General features: G+C 43.5%; 1 protein-coding gene across 1 annotated transcript in view; it reads left to right on the top strand.

Annotated features, from left to right (window-relative positions):
* Positions 1-24,731, top strand: part of LOC126260573 (neuroendocrine convertase 2) — a 1,523,774-nt gene that overhangs the window by 826,731 nt on the left and 672,312 nt on the right. Inside the window, exon 6 of the mRNA XM_049957908.1 lies at positions 11,677-11,753. Coding sequence (XP_049813865.1) covers positions 11,677-11,753 — 77 coding nt within the window. The remainder of the gene's footprint in view (positions 1-11,676; positions 11,754-24,731) is intronic.

The raw sequence follows: 24,731 nt of genomic DNA, 5'->3' as shown, positions 1-24,731 counted from the left end.
CGTGAAACGTGTCTCCGCCCCCTCCCCCTCTCAGTCAGGATCTTTTTCCGACCGTAATTCAGAAATCGTGTATCGTGGCCAATTGTGTTCCAGCACAGTTTGTAGATAAGCTGAACAGTCCGCCGAAATATCGAAAAATCCAGCAACTTCACACACCTTACGGCCATGAACAAGGCCCAGCATGATTACTTCTTTTTGCCACTGTCACGTCCGTACATTTACCTAAGTTTCGGTACAATGTCCGCTCGAAACGTAAATGTCTCACTGATCGCTGGTGCCTTACACTTACATAGAGGCAGTGCGCGTACGGTTGGTCACGTGACAGGATCACTGCGCTACTGTATATGCCTGACGATTCCTTTGTACGTGCGCAGCGGGTTGACTAATTTTGTCCGCTGAACTCACCATCAGTTTTACGCATCGCAGTGATTTCCTTAATGTTGTCTTTGAACAAGATAATGCCGCATGTTGTCTATGCTAGCCTGCTCTACCTCGATACAAATCACCATCTGGCTTCTGAGTTTGACTGTTAGCACTGCAATTAGTGACCCCAGATACCTCACACTCATTGAGGATGGAGCGGGTGTAGCGTTGGCGACCGTTGTCTCAAAAATAGACCACAAAGGCTCAATAACACTGATACCTAGTGACAATGATGTTTTTGGGAGTTCATCTTAGTGTTCACAAAAACAATCCTAGACGACGCGAGGTGTGTGGCCAGGAGTCCTGTCGTCTAGGAAAACAGCATCACCATTTGGGAACGTGTGTAGTACTGTGGGATGCACCATATCAGCCAAAATGTTGACATAATCCCTGGCAGTACCGCTAGCTTGCAGAATAATACTGGGCGCCATGGAACACCACGATTTGGCTGCCCAAATCATCACCGAATCCGTGTCCTGTTTCATTTTTGGGACGTAAAGTTGGCCAAAGGTTGTAAACAGTGTGAAACAAGACTCATCCAACCAAGCGACATTCTACTACTGCTCCATAGTTCAGGGTTTATGGCTTCAGCACCACGTCTCCTTGGTCAAGCATTTGCATTACTGATGGATAGTTGTGAAATTCCTGCTCGTCCTGCAATTCCCTGCTGCTGGAGCTTCCTACGTGTTTTACTGGTGCTGACAGGGTCCGCGATTGCTGCACTCTGCTCTGCAGTGACTTTTGCAGCTGTCGCCCTCTTATTCTTCGACACAGTCCTCTTCAGTGATCGTCTGTCACGATATGTCAACACACATAAACGTCCGCTTTTTGACTTAGCGGAAGATGAGTTTCGGTTTTCCTGTATATGCGGTATAAATCTTCTATACGGAACGGAGCGTCGTGAAACACCAAACACATCGGCTTCCTCGGTTACGGAAGCACTCTCCTAAAGAGCAGCAACGACTTGCTCGCACTCGAATTCACTTTTCTTCTGTATAATGCAGACCAAGAGATCAATACACTAAGCAGATTCAGAAGGATGTGGGTTGCAGTAGGTACTGGGAGATGAAGAAGCTTGCACAGGATAGAGTAGCATGGAGAGCTGCATCAAACCAGTCTCAGGACTGAAGACCACAACAACAACAATGCACTCACAACTATACAGAGCACTGTTTTGACCCTGACCGACACTTGCAACGTATTGAGGGCTTTGCATGAGTGTTATTGGTTGTCAAATACAGCAGCGGAACCTCCCTGTCAATATCTGTCCTCTGCATGCCGAGAAACCGGTGCGCTACCACTCGCCAGTCTCTACGATTGGTGAACTTCGGCACAAAATAGAAGCATTATGAAATATACCTGTATCTGACATCCCAGTTCAGTTCGTTGAAATGCCCAACCTTGTTAGAGCCATTGTTGCCGCCAGCGCTGGTAACTCTGTATGCTACATCTTACACCTTGCGTACTCCTTATAACCTACCCATTTAAATCTGTATCCTACTATATTGCATACACACAGAAAGTAAAATTCCATTATTTACCCTTCCTAGTGTTGCAACTTTAGTGGCCACGAGTGTACATCGCTGTCATATCAGGGGCCACGTTTAATGATATTTAAACATAAACAGCATAGAAGTACCTACACCAACAGCGTGAATAATACTACCACGCGGAATGAAATCTATGTTGTGGATATCGATGTACATATGCATTGCCTTATGCGTTTTCGAATGATTACCGCTATTCGTGAATCCACGAAATCTCTTTCTCGTGGTGCCTTTGGTAATCACCATCCAACATTTGCTGATTAATGTAGCGACCTACAGTAAACAAATGCAGGTGGAACACTGATAAAACCGACAAACTGCTCTGATTCCTGACTGGAAATATAGGAAAAAATATCCTGTGAATGTGTGTTCGCAAATGGACGGTGTGCATGCAGCGACAACAAATCGTCCCGGAATACAGTACAGATGTGCACCTCATCCAAGTCATAACAGATGTTCAAAGTGTCCTCCACGGGAATGCAGGTGATAGCGATAGTAGCGGTTGTCATGCAGGATACACATAATTGTACTTTGGCTTCCACCATGTTAGCGGGTCACTCGCCTGGAGGTTGTGCGAGGGTTCGTCTCAATATCCCGTAGAGCCCGGTCCTCCAAATCTGGTGTACGCACAGTCCGCTGCCTTCCTGCACGTTCGTCTGTTTTAAAGGACCCATGATCACACAAAACGCCCAGAACTGGCTTCAAATGTTGTGCGATGTGGTTGGTGTCCGTGAGGGTACTTGTTTTGGTATGGCAGTGCTACCTCTCGACCGTTTCCGTCTGCTTGGCCATACACGGACACCATCTCAGCTTGATCGAGACAGAAATACCAGACCATTCTGCTGTTCACAGTACGCTGCGTCGATCACACAGCTTGCAACACACGAGGAACACACTACACGTAGTCAGTGGAACTGTTATTCGTCAGCGCCATCTACCGTGGCAACGATGCATTACCGGACATATGTTCATGGGAGTTTTTTTCCTCCATTTCCAGTCAGGAATCCGTCCCTGCAGTTTGTCGGTTTTATTGATGTTCACACTGTATACAAATGTGTCGCAATGAGTTTGTATTTCATAATGGTTCTGAATGATATAACTGTCTACCAGTTGATGAGCTCTGTTTCGTTGTACAACAGCTCCTAACGCCTACAATGTTGTCCTTAGCAGCTAACTGGCGGCTACAATTTTCCCGTTTTTCGATTCTGCTGGTATAACCTTTCAAACGGCGACACTTGGCCCTACGCTCGTGCAGCCTCAGAGATCGGCAGGTACTGTGTGCGTCGGCCTCCCGTGACCTGACCGCGACCTAATTCGTTGAGTTTGTGCGCTTTCCTTCCTTGCAGCGGCAGACTTCACAACAGCTGGAAACACGTCATTATCGTGACAAATCGGGCTAGACAGTTTTCAGATGGTGAGAGGATCGATCTGTGTCCAAAGCAGAATACAGTTCTGTTGGGAATTGCAGCTTGAAAAAATTAAAAGAACTACAAAGAAACACAGCAACCAGGCGTTGTGTATGTCACATTAAAGTACAATTTACCAAACCCTTGCACGGTGTTATCTCACTTCACATGGAGAAGTGTCGTTCATCAGAGGAATAATGTTAATCCGGTTATAGTTCGGAACAGTGTGGGTCACATAAGTTGATAATCACTGAGAAATCTAAACCTGGTCGTACGACGCACCTGTGTTCCATTGGCATTCCTATTTTCTTATTGATTATTAAACCCATATTTGATTTTGTAATTACAGTCTTTTATTCGCCTGTTTCACCTGCTACCTAAATTCACTAGTTCCTCTAGTATTTGACTGTAATCTATCCATTTCCCTTTTTAAATTTTCTAACCCACCTGCCTGATTATGAGATCTAACATTCCATGATCCGATGAATAGAACGCCAATTTTGTTTCTCCTGATGATTAAATCCTGTTGAGTAGTTCCCGCCAGAAGATCCGAATGGGGAACTGTTTTACGTACGGAATATTTTAGGCAAGAGGATGCCATCATCATTTAACCACACAGTAGGGCTGCATGCCCTCAGGAATAATTACGGCTGTAGCTGCCCTTTGCGTTCAACCGTTCGCAGTACCTGCATAGCAAGGCCGCATCATTTAGTCACCCATACTGTTCCCCCCGCAACTACTGCAAAGCCTGATGCCCTTCTTGAGGGACAACACGTTTGTCTGACATCTCAACAGATACCTTTGTCGCTGAGGTACGCAAGCCTCCACACCAACGGCAAAGTCCATAGTTCATAGGGGATGGATTCTATGGTATGGTTCTCATTCATCTAAATACCTAGGGATTACAACTGCCAACAAGTTAAATTAGAACCATTTCTGTGTTTTGGTTCCAATTTAACTCGAACGCAGTTGTAATCCATTGGTACCTAAACAAATTTTAAATTTCAGTTTATATGATTTTATGAGTAACCTAAATTTAACATATTATATTTTTAGTAATCATACAGAAGGTCCCATACTACTTATTGTTAATGTTGATTGCCACCTTTCGCACTACGCAGTTATAGACCGTAAACGCCAGAATCATCTGTAAATAATCTAGGACTGCTCGTATTGTCTCCTAATCATTTATGTAAATGAGGAACAGCAGAGGGACTGTAAAACTTCCTTGGTAAACCCCATATATCACTTTTGTTTTACTAGACAATTTCCCATCAGTTACTACCTTTCTGATAGAAAACAGCACAGCTAGATGAGACTCCATAGGCAAGCAGTTTGGTTAGAAGCCGCTTGTGAGCTACGGTGTCGCAAGTCTTCTGAAGATCCACACATACAGAATCAGTTCATCATCGTATATGTCATTTACACAGCTACCCTTGAACTTCGTCCAGTTAGAATTTCAAAATTAGAAAAAGAGCGAGGCAAGGAGATACCATATCCTGAAAACTACTATTAGCAGTCCTATAATACTTCTTCAGAACCTCAAACTGGACTGAAGAAGGAATATATGGTAAAGAAACATCTGCACCACGTCCGTTTTGGTGATATTCTACTGAGTGCAAATAAACTTCTGCGACGGTCTAATTTAATTGAGTAAGTTTGATAGTTGGCCTGAAAATCAAATTTAATAAGACTAAAATAATACATAACAAACATATCGAATGGCAGATTGGCCACATTAACAATGAAGGCAAGGAACCATTTCTTGAGTTTTTGTGCTTCGGGCCCTAGATGAAAATTGCTGGATGTACAGCTAAAGAAATAAACAATAGAGTAAAAATGATCCGAACTGATTTTCGTAAACTCAAAAGAGCTTTCAAACAGAATATTCCAGTGTATCTGAAATGGGAAGTACTTTTAAACCACTGTAGAAATAACACCATTGGTCAGTATGACGTCAGATGGCAACGGAGTATTATCGGAGAAGAGGGAAAGAAAAAAGGTTACAAATTGTAACTATAGATGGCGCTGTAAGTATCATAATTTAATAGTGGTTGACTACAAATGACAAAGGAATCATACAACAATGCCTAAGGTGTACGTTCGACTTTACACAAGCTGTACTACTCAGTGTGCATGGGTGTACAAGCGTGATATTGTTAGTTACGTGAGCCCATCCACCACGGCAAGGTCGTATCACATTGGATGGGAAAAATCGGTTTTTAAGTGTCCTGAGGAGAAATACCACATAAAAAGCATCACTCACATCGGTTTTTAATTGTCCTGTGGCCAAAAACCGCATAAAAGCAGCAATCAAAATCAAATCGGAAAACATGTTCAATATGCTGTGCACTGTTTTCTGTAACAAGCTGAAATCGAGAAACAGCTTGTTCCACAACTGGTTGAAGTGTTTCCGGGGTCACGTACAGAATGTGTTGCTCAATGTACGCCCAAGTTTTCAATCGGAACACTGAACACATCATCTTTCAGATAGCTCCGCAGCCAGAAGTCACACGGATTAAGGTGATCGGGATGGCCAGGATGTAGTTAAATGGTGGCTGATAATTTTACCATTTCCTAAATAGCGCTTCAGAAGCTGTTTAACTAGATTTGCAATGTGCGGAGGTGCGCCATCTTGCATAAAAATGATCCCATCCACACATCCACGCTGTTGGAGAGCTGGAACGTCGTGGTTGCGCAAAAGACACTCAATGTACATACCAGTGACGGTACAGCTAAGCCGACCGCGGTGGTCTAGCGGTTCTAGGCGCGCAGTCCGGAACCGCGCGACTGCTACGGTCGCAGGTTCGAATCCTGCCTCGGGCATGGATGTGTGTGATGTCCTTAGGTTAGTTAGGTTTAAGTAGTTCTAAGTTCTAGGGGACTGATGACCACAGCTGTTAAGTCCCATAGTGATCAGAACCATTGAACCATTTTGAACGGTACAGGTAACAGGACCGGAAACACCTTTCTCTTCGAAAAAATATGGCCCTGTGACAAATGATGCCATAAATCCGCACCACGCAGTAACCTTTTCACGATGAAGTGGTACTGGTTGATTTGCGTGTGGATTTTCCGTTGCCCATATTCGACAATTCTGTGTATTGACATATCCTATCACATGGAAGTGGGCTTCGTCTGTCCACAAAATCTTCCACGGCCTATCATTGTCCACTTCCATGCGAGCAAGAAATTCTAAAGCAATGGTCTCTCTTGCTGGCAGGTCAACAGGAAGCAACTCCTGTTCATGGGTAATTTTGAATGGATAGCAAAGAAGGATGTTTCGCAGGAGTTTACACACCGTGCTCACGGGGATACCCAACGTTCAGACAATTCTCCGTGCACTACACATTTGCACATCATCACTCTTCTCCTCCTGCATTTCTGTGGCCACTGCTTCCACTGACGTTGAGTCAATTCGTTTCCTCCCTCTATCAGCTTGCATACCGAAAGAACATTTCTTTTCGAATTTCCGAATCATTTTCTCCAGACGACACAGACCCACGACAGTCATCGGACCAACGCCTTTTTTCGAACCCTTCAGTGTCCGAAACTTCTGCAGAGCGACGTGTGCACAGTCATCATTCTTGTAACACAGCTTTCGAAGCAGGGTGCGATCCTGCATTGAGACGGTCATGGCGAACGTCGCAGACGCGAAAAGAGGAAAAGCCGTGTACTTCCATGGGCCTTGCGCATGACAAGTGTTTTCATTTACATGCTCTGACACATACAGCGCCATCTATTGATCAATTTTCATGCTATTGTTTTTCTTCTGCCATAAGTTTTTCTCCTTCTCCTATAATACTCCGTTGCAATTTGACGTCATTGTGAACAGTTGTGTTATTTCCACAGCGTTTTGAAAGTTTAATGATGATCACCTGTATACTATGAGTATGTATCACTCATGGTAATGATATATAACCTTTTCAAGGGAAAATGTTTGAAAAATCAGGGAGTTTCTCACTAAATAAAGAAAAGAGCCATGTTGAGAATTAGTTCGAGAGGAAAGAAATCACATGGAACACAGTGAAAAGGAACACGTACTATTATTATTATTACATTATTATTAATGTGAAATACTCCAGGTTCAAAACTTTTAGGGTAACTGACGAATGTTACTAACCCTTTCTTATACACCAGTTAACTCTGATTCCTGATGTGCAGCTGAAGACACTGAAATAACATTGCTTTTAATCGCAGTTCGATCATATGAGTACGAGCACTCATTTTAATGATAGCCCCGAATCGTAAAATACATGCCTTCTCGAAAGTGTTATTCCCCCTCTGGTAGTTTTTGCCAGTAAGTCGTCGATTTGACCTCTAGTGACTAACGTCATTGTGCGAGGAGCTAATATCAATTCGACTCTAGAGATAAACCAACGGACCAGCTACTGTGAAGTACTGGAAGAGGACGACTTCGTCGCTACTCAAGTAGCGCTGTATCATGTGTCATCATTAGCGGCTCTCTCTATACTTTACCCACTGACGATGGAGTTATATAAACATCCATACTCAGAAAGCCGCCTAATGGTTCGTGGGGGAAGGGTAGTTTGTGTATCACTTCACTCTTTAGTGACTCAGTCGTGAATCTTTCACGGGAAGAGCGACTCTTGGTGGGCCTCTGTGAGAGCTCAGATTCGTCTAATTCATGATCTTTTCGCGAAATATACGTAGCAGGTCGTATCAGGAATATACTGATTGACTCTTCTAAGAACCCACCTCTCGGATGACTAAATAACTCGACTGATAACCGGAGATTTCATGCCTTCTAATCTTTATAGCCTGTGCCATGAGTTCTGCAGGTTACGCGCATGGACAGTGAATACTTTGAAGCAGTAACGGGACGATAGCTGTGGAAGACACGGCTGCTCACCGTATATTTTTTCAGACAGTGAAATGGTGAGTGGTTTGCTTATAATTGGCGCTTATCTCCACGGCAACAATCCGCTATATCTGAAGACGACAATTGTCATGGAAACTTTGTTGCTCCAGCAGCTTTTATTACATCGAATGAGTACTTCATCTGATAGGGACCACAAGGTGGCCATTGTTTGACGTATGAGTTCTGGTGCAGTCGTTTTTAAAATAATAGAGTGATGCGATTTGAGTGCCATTTATTGGAGACAAGCAAATGCATTTTCCCCAGGACTTCAGCACTGAATAAATCTCAATTCCTCATACTATACTGTTCGTAATACAACTGTTTAATTTATGGACAAATGTCGTGTTCAGTCACGCATGACGTTGCAACAATTGGGTCTACGTGCTGAACGCACTCTAAGTATTTTGACGTGAAACAGCTTTACCCCAAGTCTTAGCTCTACGAGACATTTGCGCCGACTGATTTTGCTGGGCTAAATTTCAGTATTACATTTTAGAAAGCATTCTTGACGCCTTTGGTTCCTTTTAAAATAACATTGGCAAATGTTTCGTAAACTATTAATTTCAAAGTAATTGGAAACATTAGTAGTTTTGTTACTGTCGCTAGGATTGCAAATTTCCGGTCTTCGAGCCTTAGGGCTTCCACTTCATTTGCGATTCCCAAGTCTTCACAGAGAGAATGCCTGCGATCCAACCACTGTGATATGATTGCTCATCAGTGCCGTACTCTATCAACAACTTATTGTGGATTATTGTTGTGTTTTCTGTTTTCAAAGGCAGAAACGATTTACGGCACGAATCTCGTTTATGAATGGGTTGCGTCATTTCGTTTTTATTCCGTTGGCGCTGTGCCAGCAAACAAATAAAAATCCGAAATGGACGGAAATCGGAAGATGTGATATACGTGTGCAGACAAACAAATGATTACATTTTCAGAAAAACTGGATTATTTATTTGAGGGAAAGAACTTCACATATTGGGCAACTCAGTAACTCGTTGGTCCACCTCTGGCCCTTACATGAGCAGTTATTCGGCTTGGCTTGATACAGTTGAAACTTTCCTGGCAGATTAAAACTGTGTGCCGGACCGAAACTCGAACTCGGGGCCTTTGCCTTTCGCGGGGAAGCGCTCTACCACTTTTTTCTTTTTTTAATCTCATTTTGTTCGTTATAGTTTGTTGTACTTGTTCAGGGCGGACGTCCCATGACACGTGTTCAGGTTCATCATTGATGCGTTCACACAGTTTATTATTTTTACTATTATTATTATTATTATTATTATTATTACAGAGAGCAGCTAACCACTGAGCTACCCAAGCACGATTCACGCCCCCGTCCTCACAGCTTTAATTCCGCCAGTACCTCGTCTCCTACCTTCCCAACTTCACAGAACTTGGTGAACTAGTACTCCTGGAAGATAGTGCGGAGACACGCCTTACCAACAGCCTGGGGGATCTTTCCAGCATGAGATTGTCACTCTGCAGCGAAGTGTGCGCTAATATGAGTTCGAATCTCGGTCCGGCACACAGTTTTCATTTGCCAGGAAAGTTTCATATCAGCGCACACTCCACTGCAGAGTGAAAATCTCATTCTGGAGTAATAGAGTTGTATGTCCGTCTCATATCGTGCCAAATTCTGTCCAATTGTTGCGTTAAGTCGTCAAAATCTCGAGATGGTTGGAGGGCCCTATCCGTAATGCTCAAAACGTTCTCAACTGGGGAGAGATCAGGTGAGGCTGATGGCCAAGGTATGGTTTGGCAAGCACGAAGGCAACCTGCCCCGTGTGCGGGCGGACATTATCTTGCTGAACTGTAAGCCGAAGGTGGTTTGCCATGAAGAGCAACAGAACAGGGCATAGAATACCGTCGACATAACGCCGTGCTGCAAGAGTGCTGCGGATGACAGTAAAAGAAGTCGTGCTATGAAATGAAACGGCACCCCAGACCATCACTCTAGCTGTCGGACAGTATGGCGGGCGACAGTCAGGGTGGTATCGTACAGTTGGCCGGTGCGTCTCCAGACACGGTTTCGCTGGCCATCGGGACCCAATTGGAAACGGGACACATCAATGAAGAGAGTTCCATTCCAGGCTGAATATGTCCCAGACCACTGCAAACGGGCGAGTTGCACAGGGCGCCGTGATGTGAGCCCCATTTCTGTGAACCACCTATTAATGATTCTTGTGGTTACTGAAGCGGCAGTTGCACTTCGACTCGATCATAATGATGAGTAAGGGGTTTTGAATGCCTCTCTGACGATTCCTCCGTCCTCTCGCTGTGTCGCCTCTCTAGGTGACCCCCTACGTCTTGACGCTGTGTTCGGCCATGTGTCACCCATGCCTCCCAACACCGTCGAATAATGGCCCCTATTCAGATGTCCAGCGATTCGTCGGTTTCTTTGAGCCCAGCTACACGTCCTCTCTCAAATGTCATCAGTGTGCACTGTTCACACACCTGTCTGCGAGGCACACTTACTGTACAAATGAGTGTACGGAATTAAATTCGCAAAGATTTTCTGCCCTGGTATTGACATGTCTCCAGATTACTAATGCCTTCCAGCTGCTCTGTGAAACTGTGCTACAGCGTCACACTTTCATCCATCGACCGCAGAAGTTTACAGTTTTGTATTTTCCATCGAACATTGTGTGGACATCAATTTGTGATCAGTTTTCATGACTCCTTCATGGTTGTCGATTCTTTTTCTGTCTTAGAACGTATGTAAATAAAGTTATTCTTTCCGCGCAGTTTGTGGCAGTTGCCTAACACAGTTACCGTTTTATTTTGGCGCGTAAACAGCACCTCACACTGCACAAATACTACCGAAGTCTGCTTTTCTCACGATCCTGGTCAGAACTCCTCATTACTCCCGGCTACATGAGCGCTTGTCGCATCTGCGGGAACGGCCAGTTGATGCTTCTTAACTGCAGCCCAGCTCACGTACCGTAATTTACAAGTCTCTGTATTGAATACTGAAATCTATCTTTGCTTGAAACAAAATTAGCAAAATACAAATCATAAAATGTCGAAGTGCGTTTGTGTTGGGAACTATCCCAACGTCAGTACTTTGCGGAATGACGTTTATATAGCCATATTTAAGTTATTTCAGTGCATCGAATGTTAGTGACCCGAAAGCTAATTGTGATGCGTTGACTTGTACTATTTCTCCTTATAAACCCATACAATGTGACGCAGTGTTCTGCTTCTGTAACTTGTATCAGTTTGTTGTCTTGCCCGTAAATGATATGCTGACCATAGAGAACGCAGCTTTCGAGTGTTACAAGAAATTTTAGCACCCTAATATAAGATATTTTTATTGTATGTATTAGAGAGTTTAGATATGCGACCTCCTTTTCAAACACTAATCGACAGTCTCCAATGAGGAACTGTACAGATCTAACTGATGTTTGTCTTTGTGTTACAGAACGCTCGCGCCAGCTACGACTTCAGCAGCAACGACCCCTACCCCTACCCGCGCTACACGGACGACTGGTTTAACAGGTAAGTCACGGCAGCACTCAGCAAGGGACGTTATACCACTCGTCTCCCATGTATAACAGCAAAATCAAGAAGTATTTGAAGCAGAGCTGTTCAAAGTTGGGAAAGACCGATACAGATACTTACAGTAGATGTCTGTCTAAAAAAAGTAGACTTCATTTTGTCAGTATCACGGACTGGGCCAGTGAATAACTTACTCCTACAATAAAATTATACAGCGTGGAACAGATATAAGTGCAGATATTTTTTTATGTGCTACCTTAACATATGGGAACGGCCTTGCCGCAGTGGTAGCACCGGTTCCCGTGAGATCACCGAAGTTAAGCGCTGTCGGGCGTGGTCGGCACTTGGATATGTAACCATCCAGGGCTCCATGCGCTGTTGCCATTTTTCGTGGTGCACTCAGCCTCGTGATGCCAATTGAGGAGCTACTCGACCGAATAGTAGCGGCTTCGGTCAAGAATATCATCTTACGACCGGGAGAGCGGTGTGCTGACCCCACGCCCCTCCTATCAGCATCCTACACCGCGGATGACACGGCGGTCGGATGGTCCCGGTAGGCCACTCGTGGCCTGACGACAGAGTGTTTTTTTTTTTTTTTACCTTAACATGTGCACACATCTGTAGGTTGGCTGATATTTCTCTGTGTCAAAGAGTCTTCCTACAAACACATCATAACTTTTATCTCCATCTACGTTATTACTCTGCTATACACAATTAAGTGCCTGGCAGATGGTTCAATAAACCACCTTCAAGCTGTCTCTCTGCCGTTCCACTCTCGAACGGCGTGCGGGAAAAACGAGCACTTCAATGTTTTCTGTGCGAGCCCTGATTTCTCTTATTCTATCGTGATGATCGTTCCTCCCTATGTAGGTGGGTGTCAACAGAATGTTTTCGCAATAGAAGGAGAAAACTGGAGATTGAAATTTCATGAAAAGATCCCGTCGCAACGAGAAACGCCTTTGTTTTAGTGATGGCCACTCCAATTCAAGTATTATGTCTGTGACACTATCTCCCCTATTTCGCGATAATACAAAACGAGCCACCCTTCTTTGAACTTTTTCGATGTCATCCGTCAGTCCCACCTGATGCGGATCCCACACCGCACAGTAATACGCCAGAATAGGACGGACAAGTGTGGTGCAAGCAGTCTCTTTAGCAGATCTGTTGCACCTTCTAAGTGTTCTATCAATGAATCTCAGTCTTTGGTTTCCTCTACCCACAACATTATCTATCTGATCGTTCCAATTTAGATTATTTGTAAGTGTAATCTCTAAGTATTTAGTTGAATTTACGGCCTTTAGATTTGTGTGACTTACAGCGTAATAGAAATTTAGCGGATTCCTTTCAGTATTCACATGAAGAACTTCACGCTTTCCTTTGTTCAGGGTCAATTGCCACTTTTCGCAACATACAGATATCTTATCTAAACCATTTTGCAATTAGTTTTGGTCATCTGATGACTTAACACGACGGTAAATTACAGAATCATCTGCAAATAATCTAAGAGGGCTACTCAGATTATCTCCTGTGTCGTTAATATAGATTAGGAACAATAGAGGGCCTATAACACTTCCTTGGGGAACGCCGGATATTACTTCTGTTTTACTGGATGACTTTCCGTCTGTTACTACGAACTGTGACCTTTCTGACAGGAAATCACGAATCCAGTCGCTAAACTGAGGTGATATTCTATAGGCACGCGGTTTGGTTAGAAGACGCTTGTGAGAAACGGTGTCGAAAGCCTTCTGGAAATCTAAAAATGGGGAACCAATTTGACATCCCCTATCTATAGCACTCATTACTTCTTGAGTATAAAGAGCTAGTTGTGTTTTTTTGAATCCGTAGGGACTATGTGTCAATAAATCGTTTTCTTCGAGGTAATTCATAATGTTCGAACACAGTATAATTTCCAAAACGTTACTGCAAATCGAAGTTAGTGATATGGGCAGGTAATTCAGCGGAATACTCCTATTTCCCTTTTTGGGTATTGCTCTGACTTAAGCAATTTTCCAGTCTTTAGGTACGGATCTTCCTGTGAGCGAGAGGTTGTATATAATTGCTAAATATGGAATTATTGTAACAGCATACTCTGAAAGAAACCTGACTAGTATAGAATCTGGACCGGAGGCCTTGCCTTTATTAAGTGATTCAAGCTGTTTTGCTACACCGAGGATATCTACCTCTATGTTTCTCATCTTGGCAGTTGGTTCTTGATTGGAATTCAGGAATATTTACTTCGTCTTCTTTGGTGAAGGAGTTTCGGAAAATCGTGTTTAATAATTCTGCTTTAGTGGCACTGTCATCAGTAACTTCACCGTTGTTATTGCGCAGTGAAGGTATTGATTACGTTTTGCCGCTGGTGTGCGTTATGTATGACCAGAATCTCTTTGCGTTTTCTGCCAGATGCCTAGACAGAGTTACGTTGTGAAAATTATTATAAGCATCTCGCATTGAAGTACGCGCTATATTTCGAACTTCTGCAAAACTTTGCCAATCTTAGGGATTTTGCAATCTTTTAAATTTGGCATGCTTTTCTCGTTGTTTCTGCAAGACCGATCTGACCCGTTTTGTGTACTATGGGAATCAGTACTATCACTTATTAATTTATGTCGTATATATCTTTCAATTGCCGTTGATACTATCTCTTTGAAGTCATTCCAAATCTTTTCTACGCTTCTGTGATCAGATCGGAAGGAGGCGATACTGTCTCTTGTTGTTGTTGTTGTGGTCTTCAGTCCTGAGACTGGTTTGATGCAGTTCTCCATGCCACTCTATCCTGTGCAAGCCTCTTCATCTCCCAGTACCTACTGCAACCTACATCTTTCTGAATCTGCTTAGTGTATTCATCTCTTGGTCTCCCTCCACGATTTTTACCCTCCACGCTGCCCTCCAATGCTAAATTTGTGATCCCTTGATGCCTCAAAACATGTCCTACCAACCGAACCCTTCTTCTAGTCAAGTTGTGCCACAAACTTCTCTTCTCCCCAATCCTATTCAATACCTCCTCATTAGTTACGTGATCTACCCACCTTATCTTCAGCATTCTTCTGTAGCACCACATTTCGAAAGCTTCTATTCTCTTCTTGTCCAAACTATTTATCGTCCATGTTTCACTTCCATACATGGCTACACTCCATACAAATACTTTCAGAAACGACTTCCTGACACTTAAATCTATACTCGAAGTTAACAAATTTCTCTTCTTCAGAAACGATTTCCTTGCCATTGCCAGTCTACATTTTATATCCTCTCTACTTCGACCATCATCAGTTATTTTACTCCCTAAATAGCAAAACTCCTTTACTACTTTAAGCGTCTCATTTCCTAATCTAATCCCCTCAGCATCACCCGATTTAATTTGACTACATTCCATTATCCTCGTTTTGCTTTTGTTGATGTTCATCTTATATCCTCCTTTCAAGACACTGTCCATTCCGTTCAACTGCTCTTCCAAGTCCTTTGCTGTCTCTGACAGAATTACAATGTCATCGGCGAACCTCAAAGTTTTTACTTCTTCTCCATGAATTTTAATACCTACTCCGAATTTTTCTTTTGTTTCCTTTACTGCTTGCTCAATATACAGATTGAATAACATCGGGGAGAGGCTACAGCCCTGTCTCACTCCTTTCCCAACGACTGCTTCCCTTTCATGCCCCTCGACTCTTATAACTGTCATCTGGTTTCTGTACAAATTGTAAATAGCCTTTCGCTCCTTGTATTTTACCCCTGCCATCTTCACCCTGTCTCTTAAAAAGGCGTAAAGAGCATTTTCATCAGCTTTTTTAAATAGATGTACTTTGCGTTTCTTTTTGATGGTTGTGGGCGTTACGGTATTCAGCCTAGCAGCAACTGCCTTGTGGTCGCTAATCCCTGTATTCGTCTTGATACTACCTACTTGTACAGGAGTATTTGTTGCTAAGAGGTCAAGTATGCTTTCGCAACCAGTTACGCTTCGAGAGGGCTCATGAACTAATTGTTCAAAACAATTTTCTGAGAAAGCATTCCGTACAGTTTCGGGTGACGTTTTATGCCTGCCGCCGGCTTTAAACGTATAATTTTTCCACCATATCGAGTGTATATTCAAGTCACCACCGACTGTAAATGTATGAGTGGGGTACCTATTTGAAATGAGACTCAAGTTTTCTTTGAACTGTTCAGCAGCTGTATCTTCTGAGTCGGGGGACGGTAAAACGATGCAATTAATAGTTTAGTCCGATTGTCAAGTATAACCTCTACCCATACTATTTCGCAGGGACTATCTACTTCAATTTCACTACAAGGTAAACTACTTCTGACAGAAATAAATGCTCCCCCACGAACTGTATTTAATCCATCCTTTCTGAACACTGTTATGTCGCTTGAAAAAAATTCGGCTGAACTTATTTCCGGCTTTAGCCAGCTTTCCGTACCTGTAACTATTTGAACTTCGATGCTTTGTATCAGGGCTTGGAGCTCTGGTTCTTTCCCAACACAACTAAGACAGTTTACAACTACAATATCGATTGTTTTTACAACTACCTTACTGTGTTTTACCTACCCTCTTTTAGACGGACGCCCTTTCTGTGGTTTCCTGAGATCCTCTAACCTAAAAAACCGCCCACTCCCTTCCACACAGCCCCCGCTACCCGTGTAGCCGCTTCCTGTGTGTAGTGGACTCCTGACCTATTAAGCGGAACCCAGAAACCCACCACCCGATGGCGCTGCAGCCTACACGGTCACAAAACCGCCTCTGATTCAGACCCTCCACTCGGCTCTGCACCATAGGACCACAGTCTGTTCAGTCGACGATGCTGCAGATGGTGAGCTCCACAGACTGGCAGTCTTCATCATTTCCACTAGCCGACCGAAACCAGAGAGAATCTTCTCCGATCCAAAGCGACACATGTAAGGTGTCAGGAAAATCCAACACCTTCCATGAAAACCCTGACATGATAGCAAATCCGGCAGTATGTCACATAGTCCCGAATAAATCATGACATTAAATTAACCAAAGTAATACGATCAACGAGTGAGCAAATGGAACACCACAGACTAAGACAAGAACGCCTAAATGCATATCATACCGTCCCACCGTGAAACAGACGCAGTTCTGAGGGGAGAAACGAGAACAGAAGCCGAGAGCAGAATCGTGTAGGCTAGGAGGCCCTACGATAAGGGACGGACACCCACGTCGCCAGCCGACCGCCAAAACCACCCCCCAGCCCATGTTAAAAGAGAGAGCCCTCCAGAAGAACAGTATAGATCTTACGATAACACTAAAAGGACCACACCAGCTGAAAGTTTTAGCGTGAGACTATACGCGTCTCTGTTACGTTGCAAACGTTAAAAACATTGCCCCACCACGAAAAGTATAACGTTTCTCATTGGATAGACAGAATTTTTGTAGGCGGAGCTTAAGGTTAACATTGAGACCCTGATTGGTCAGTTGGAAACACAACCAGATACCTTTTTTTAAACCAACTTCTGTAAATTGTAGTAAGGAGAGGTTAGGAGGGAGTTGCTTCCGAGACAGAGAGCTGTGTGGAGCTGCGCCGCACGCCGCCCCCTGACGCTGCCTAAACGCCATCAAGGTAATGAACGCACGCGATAGCGCATAATGCTTCACTCAGAACTGCAGAAGTCTCATCTGTTACATCCCCTTTTTTACGTAATATTAGTGTCGATCGTCAATTAAATCTCATGGTGTTCACATTTGCTACTTGAAGTAAAAATCTGAAACGCGATGATTTTTCTGTTATATAATTATTGAGAAGCCACATCAGCCACTGTAATTTACGACAAGTTAGATAAGTAATTAAAGATAATTGAGGGTCACTGTAGACCATTTTGATAGTTTTCCCTTTTATGAAACTTAACTTAAATCTAGATTATAGATGTGATATGGCATAGGTCATCCTTGTATCCATTGTAGAACTTGGAAACCCATTCAGGGAATATTCGTTCACATTTTTGTTGAACGCAGTTGGTTTTTATCATCCTGTATTAAAATATTTCCGTTTATCAATAGTGCAATTTATAAACAATGTTTTGTGAGTAGAATAAAATTTCCAACGGTAAATTTAACTGCTTTTTCGACGTTATTTTACCAGCTAACTAAAAATAGGAAAGCCTTGAACCCCTTCCACTAAATTTAGTTATTATTAAGATTCTTTTACAGTGAGTACAGTGGAGCTGACGGTGAAATCATTAAGTATTTGGTTATATCATCGCTAGTCTCACTGAACTCTTCTGAACTCTACATGTCATGTGTGGTCTGGCATCTCCTTACCAGCAGCAGGTCCCAGGTTCAAACTATTCAATTCCCTAAAAAACACGCTTAGAGCATCGTTGCGCGAAAGTGGTAGGGAGACACGACTTAGAACAAACAGACACCACACAGAATGTTAGACACACGTCATTGGTATCGACATGGGCCACCACTTGCAGTTAGCTGCACCCTGTACTGTTCATGGCATCCGGAAGCACCCTTTCCACATCCGGAATGACTTCCCCCGGTGAGTACACTGGCTTCCTTCCCCTCCTTGGCAGCCATGTTCCTAAGGGGCACCATTACGTGGCTAACGCTGGAGCCCCCAGCGACCAGCAAACCCACCCTCTGTGAATATCCAGATTTTGCGGGCCTGTTCCTCTGGAACAGGGCGGACTACTGCATCCATCTTAAAGATTTCGTCAGGCACAGATAACGCCCAAAACCTGTTCGTCAAACGAACTGAGGAGGCCCTACAATCGGCCCCTCGGAGAGTCTTTTGATGCATAGCAGACTTTGGAATGATCTCCCACTCGACCATTGGTGAGGGGTCAACCTCAGTGTAGGCAGTACCCGGGGCGGCGACAGCAGTGGACCGATCGGGGGTACGTGGGATGTGCTCGACGTCCTTCGAATCCTCGCATCCGACCCCCCACAGTGATGCCCCTTGGCAGCAGCCTCAAACTGTGTGACAGAAGCCAACACCGTCAGAAACTACTAGCGAAGGGTCACCAACTCAGCTATCAACTGTACGCAGCAGTTACAGTTGCTATCCATTACTGAAGTCGCTCCTGTTTGAAGCACGCCCGCATCTCGTGGTCGTGCGGTAGCTTTCTCGCTTCCCACGCCCGGGTTCCCGGGTTCGATTCCCGGCGGGGTCAGGGATTTTCTCTGCCTCGTGATGGCTGGGTGTTGTGTGCTGTCCTTAGGTTAGTTAGGTTTAAGTAGTTCTAAGTTCTAGGGGACTGATGACCATAGATGTTAAGTCCCATAGTGCTCAGAGCCAATTGAACCATTTTTTTGAAGCACGTAAAAATACGTAACAAACGAACCGTGTACTCGCCTCATTAGCAGCCGTAATACAAGGTGCTCTCTCACTGACGGTCTAATCAACACTGAGCTTCACTAACCGAAAAAAAAAACAAATGCCTGTACTCTACGCTACACTGTTTTTAAAATAAAAAGTTGTGCACTCAAACACGCGAGAAATTACAAATATAAAGTAGTAGCTACACAGATAACCGGAACTAAGTCCCTCCAGTTTGAAGCTGGTAAAAATATGTGATAACCGAACGGTGTACTCGCCTTATTAGCAGCAGGAACTCGAGCGGCTTGTTACTGACGGTCTAACCGACACTGAGCTGTTCTGACCAAAACAAACAAAAAACTTTACGACCTGTAGTGCTCTGCATGGCCGTGACTGTAGCGCTAAGTGGACTACTCCTTTCGGTATAGACTAACCGTTTTGCGTCCACATGTCTGCACCTTAACACCCGACCTGCTGGCAAGTGTAAAACAAGTATTAACAGCTTGCTCTTGCCACATGTATTTGTAAGTACTACACAACCTGAAACGTACTTCTCCTAATAGCTTTAATTATTAGTATGAAAATTAATTAAAAACTTATGTAATGTTGTTCATTACACCAACCTCAGTCACCAACAGAAATATCTGCACTTATATCGGTTACACTTGGTATTTCACGCACTGTCATAGCTATTAAACAGTTAAATTTGCAAATACTGTCAACTTACTGAGATGTTAATATACAGTTTGGACAAAATAAATCTTTTCTGTTATGGGCCCGGTATCTGCCCGATTTTTATATCGCATTCAGACGCGTTTCCCACTCACTTTCTAGCAAGAATGAGGAGTAGAAGCATTGTTGAAAGGTGCCTTAAGAACGATGCAGACATTGAACTTAAAAGGTAAGAAGACCTCATCAGTGAAACCCCCCAAGAAAACCTACATTCCCAAATGAAGCTACCATCTGTTTTCTACTAGATTTCTCGGAAAGTAAGAACCTTCAAATGTATCAGAACTATAAAAATAGTCACAAATTCTGTGCCATATGGTTCCATTTATTTATTTAATCTTCCACCGAAGATATTTTATATACTGACACGTACAAGAGGTGGTGAGGGGGATAATAGGACTGCATAACATTCTGCCCCACTTTCGTTATAGCCTCACCCGCAGGGATGACGCATCTGCAGATGTTTGCAGACCTGCCCCATCCATCACAGGTGGGACGAGGTACAAAAATTTGTAATGCCGTGTTATTTTTAGACATTTAGCGGACTTTTTAACCCTCCACATCAGGAGGCTAAAGGGAAAAGAACATTTTTTCCTTCTTAATTACTTCGTCGTCTTTTTACATCAGACTCCAGATCACCACAGGATGTTTGATTGTTGCTTTTCCTTCCTCCTACGGGGAGGCACCAATATTCAACAACTTGCGTTGTCACCAATTTAATACGCAGGGCGCCCCCGTGATGAGAGCGTAACTGCTATTTCGTCATCTGTTACAGGTAACGATTTTGGCAAATAAATTACCCAACCATTTCATTATGTCCATTATTAGAATATTATTCCCAGAATGAATTTTCACTCTGCAGCGGAGTGTGCGCTGATCTGAAACTTACTAGCACGCTAAAACTGTGTGCCGCGCCGGAACTCAATTCTGGGATCTTTGCTTTTCGTGGACAATTGATCTGCCAACTGAGTTATCCAATCATGACACACTATCCTTCTTCATAGCCTGGCTTCCGATAGTACTCAATTTCCTACCTTATAAACTACCCATCCAGACTGTGGCTGAGCCACGTCTCGACAATATTCATTCTTCCGAGAATGCTAGTCTTGAAAGATATGCAGGAGAACTTCTGTGAAGTTTGGAAGGTAGGAGACAAGGAACTAGTGGAAGGAAAGCTGTGAGGTCAAGTACTAGGTGATGCTCAGGTAGATCGGTTGAGTATTATCTCGTGAAAGGCTAAGACATCGTCTTCCAGTCCCGGTCCGCCACACAATTTTATTTTCCAGAAAAACGTCTTTATTTACAAATATTGATGCAACAGTGTTCTTTCTACCACATACAGCGATTTATTCGATAGTTGTCGAAACGAGATGGCGCACAGTGTCTCAACGTTTGCTAAGATTTTAAAACGAAGAGTTATGGGCAGCTAAGTATGGTCATTAGCAAGCAGAAGCCTGCAGGGACAGCGCCGTTTCATCGCTATTGTTCGATGTTTGCGTAGTAATTGAGAAGAAACTGTATCCTGCCGAAAACCTAGGACATTCCTTCATCGCATGACACGGTTATTTAATTAAAATTTCACTTTAAAAACTGGAACATTTTACGCTGAAGAGCCACAGAAACTGATACACCTGCATAATATCGTGTAGAGCCACCCCGAGCACGCAGAAGTGCCGCAACACTTGCGATGGACTCGACTAATGTCTGAAGTAGTGCTGGAAGGAATTAACATCATGAATCCTGCAGGGTTGTCCTTAAAACCGTAAGTGTACGAGAGGGTGGTGACCCCTTCTAACAGCACGTTCCAAGGCATCCCAGAAGAGTGTTCCTGAAACTACTCTGTAGCAATTCTGGACGTTGGGGGGGGGGGGGGGGGGTGAATCGCATTGGCCTGCTGAAATTGCTCAAGTCCGTCGGAATGCAGAATGGACACGAATGAATGCTCGTGATCAGATAGGATGCTTACGTACGTGTCACCTGTCAGAGTAGTATCTAGACGTATCAGAAGTCCCGTATCATTCCAACTGCACAAGCCCCACACCATTACAGAGTCGCCACTAGCATTAACAGTCCCAGACTGACATGCAGGGTCTATGGATTCATGAGGTCTCCATACCCTTACACGTCCATCCGCTAGATACAATTTGAAACGAGACTCGTCCGACCAGGCAACATGTTTCTAGTCGTCAACAGTCCAATTTCGGTGCTGGCGGGCCCAGGCGAGGCGTAGAGCTTTGTGTCGTGCAGTCATCAAGGATACACGAGTGAGCCTTCGGCTCCGAAAGCCTATATCGATGATGGTTCGTTGAATGGTTGGCGCGCTGACACTTGTTGTTGATGGCCCAGCACTGAAATCTGCAGCAATTTGCGAAAGGGTTGCACTTCTGTAACGTTGAACGATTCTCTTCAATCATCGCTGGTCCCGTTCTTGCAGTATCTTTTTCTGGCCGAAGCGATGTCGGAGATTTGAGTTTTACCGAATTACTGATATTCACGTTACAGTCGCGAAATGGTCGAACAGGAAAATCCCCACTCCATCGCTACCTCGGAGATTGTGCCCCATCGCTCGTGCGCCGGCTATAGCGTTCAAACTCACTTAAACCTTGATAACCTGCCTTTGTAGCAGCAGTAACAGATCTAACAATTGCGCCAGACACTTGTTGTTTTATATAGACGTTGCCGACCACAGCGCCGTGTTCTCCCTGTTTACATAGCTCTGTTTTTGAATACGCATGACTAAACCAGTTTCTTTGGCGCTACGGTGTATATCGCCGGACTAATAGTCCAAATAGCTTTACATTGCAGTATCACGATAAAGTTACACTATAATGCGTGCAGGAACTTTTTGATGATTTTAGGAATATTGCTTATCAAAAAGCTTGTTTTGCTGTGTTGAAGAGCTTATGACTTGTTAAGGCTGTCATATCTAGAACAGACAAACTGTATGGTGCTCAGATATGTGTATTTCTCTGAAATGTTCTATCTGCAAAAGTCGTATAGAATGCAAACGAACCTTCAGAAGTGGATTCTCAATCTAGCACAAACTATCAAATGGTCAGCTGGAGCGAATTCGCTGTTAATACTACTCCAGATCCGAAAGTAAAATATCGTGATAGAGTAACTGGAGAATTCCTACATACTTAAAAGCTGACGGTTTGACTCTCAATTGGCTGAGCAAAGAATGAACCCTTCAGAAAGCTCCACATTAAAATATTCTTTGAGAATATGTTTTTGGCTTCGGTGTTCCGACGATAAAACATTTTAAAAAGTTCATAGTGATGTAACGAGGCTACACTGCAAATATACTCCGCTCGAAACTTCTTATCTTCAGTGTTAAATGTTACTTGCTGGAAAATATCTTGGTGTTCAATAATTGCTTTATTCGTTTCGCCTCGCATTTCACTGGTTTCACTGGAGAGTTTTCTTCCAGTGTAAACTTCCTTCACAAATAGTTACGTAATTTACGAATACGTGAATGAAATGAATTTTTAAGAGATAGTTAGCAGCAGACGTTCGGTCAAAGCAAATATGTAGACTGATTAAAGAAAATAATATTTCTACATCTACATGGTTTCTCTGAAATTCGCACTTAAGTGCCTGGCAGAGGGTTCATCGAACCATTTTCATACCACTTCTCTACCATTCCGCTATCGAATGGCGCGTGGGAAAAAGGAACACCAAAACCTTTCCGTTCGAGCTCGGATTTCTCTTATTTTATTATGATGATCATTTCTCCCTATGTACTCGTAGGTGGGTGTCAACAAAATATTTACGCATTCGGAAGAGAAAGTTGGTGATTGAAATTTCGTAAATAGATCTCGCCGCAAAGAAAACCGCCTTTGTTTCAGTGACTGCCACCCCAACTCGCGTATCATATCAGTGACACTCTCACCCCTATTGCGCGATAACACGAAACGATCTGCCCTTCTTTGCACCGTGCGGTTCTAGGCGCTGCATGAATGTGTGTGATGTCCTTAGGTTAGTTAGGTTTAAGTAGTTCTAAGTTCTAGGGGACTAATGACCTCAGAAGTTGAGTCCCATAGTGCTCAGAGCCATTTGAACCATTTTGAGCCTTCTTTGCACTTTTTCGATGTCCCTCAATCCTACCTGGTAAGGATCCCATACCGCGCAGCAATATTCCAGCAGAGGACGGACAAGTGTAATGTAGACTCTCTCTTTAGTGGGTTTGTCGCATATTCTAAGTGTTCTGCCAACAAAGCGCAGTCTTTGTTTCGCCTTCCCCACAATATTATCTGTGTGGTCTTTCCAATTTAAGTTGCTCGTAATTGTAAATCCTAAGTATTTAGTCGAATTGACAGCCCTTAGATTTCTGCGATTTATCGTGCACGCAAAATTTATCTGATTTCTTTTAGTACCCATGTGGATGACCTCGCACTTTTCTTGGTTTAGTGCTAATTGCCGCTTTTCGCACCACACAGAAATTCTCTCTAGATCATTTTTTAATTGGAATTTATCGTCTGGTGATTTTACTAGTCGGTAAATTACAGCGTCACCTGCAAACAATCTAAGGGGGCTGCTCAGAATATCACCTAGGTCATTTATATCAATCAGGAACGGCAGATATCACTTCTGTTCTTCATGATGGTTTACCGTCTATCACTACGAACTGTGACCTCTCTGAGAGGAAATCACGAATCCAGTACACAACTGAGACGATACCCAATAAGCACGCAATTTGATTAATAGTCGCTTGTGAGAAACGGTATCAAAAGCCTTCTGGAAATCTAGGAATATGGAATCGATCTGAGGTCCCTTGTCGACAGCACTCATTACTTCGTGGGAATGAAGAACCTGCTGTGTTGCACAAGAAAGATATTTTCTGAATCCGTGTTGGTTATGTAACAATAAGTCATTTCCTTCAAGGTGATTCATAATGTTCGAGTACACTATATGCTCCCAAATCCTACTGCAAGTTGAGGTCAGTGATATGGTTCTGTAATTCAATGGGTTACTC

The sequence above is a fragment of the Schistocerca nitens genome, chromosome 5 (assembly GCF_023898315.1).
Source record: "Schistocerca nitens isolate TAMUIC-IGC-003100 chromosome 5, iqSchNite1.1, whole genome shotgun sequence".
Taxonomy (NCBI): Eukaryota; Metazoa; Arthropoda; class Insecta; order Orthoptera; family Acrididae; genus Schistocerca; species Schistocerca nitens.
Note: the sequence above shows the minus strand (reverse complement) of the source record. Positions and strands in the feature narration are given on the sequence as shown.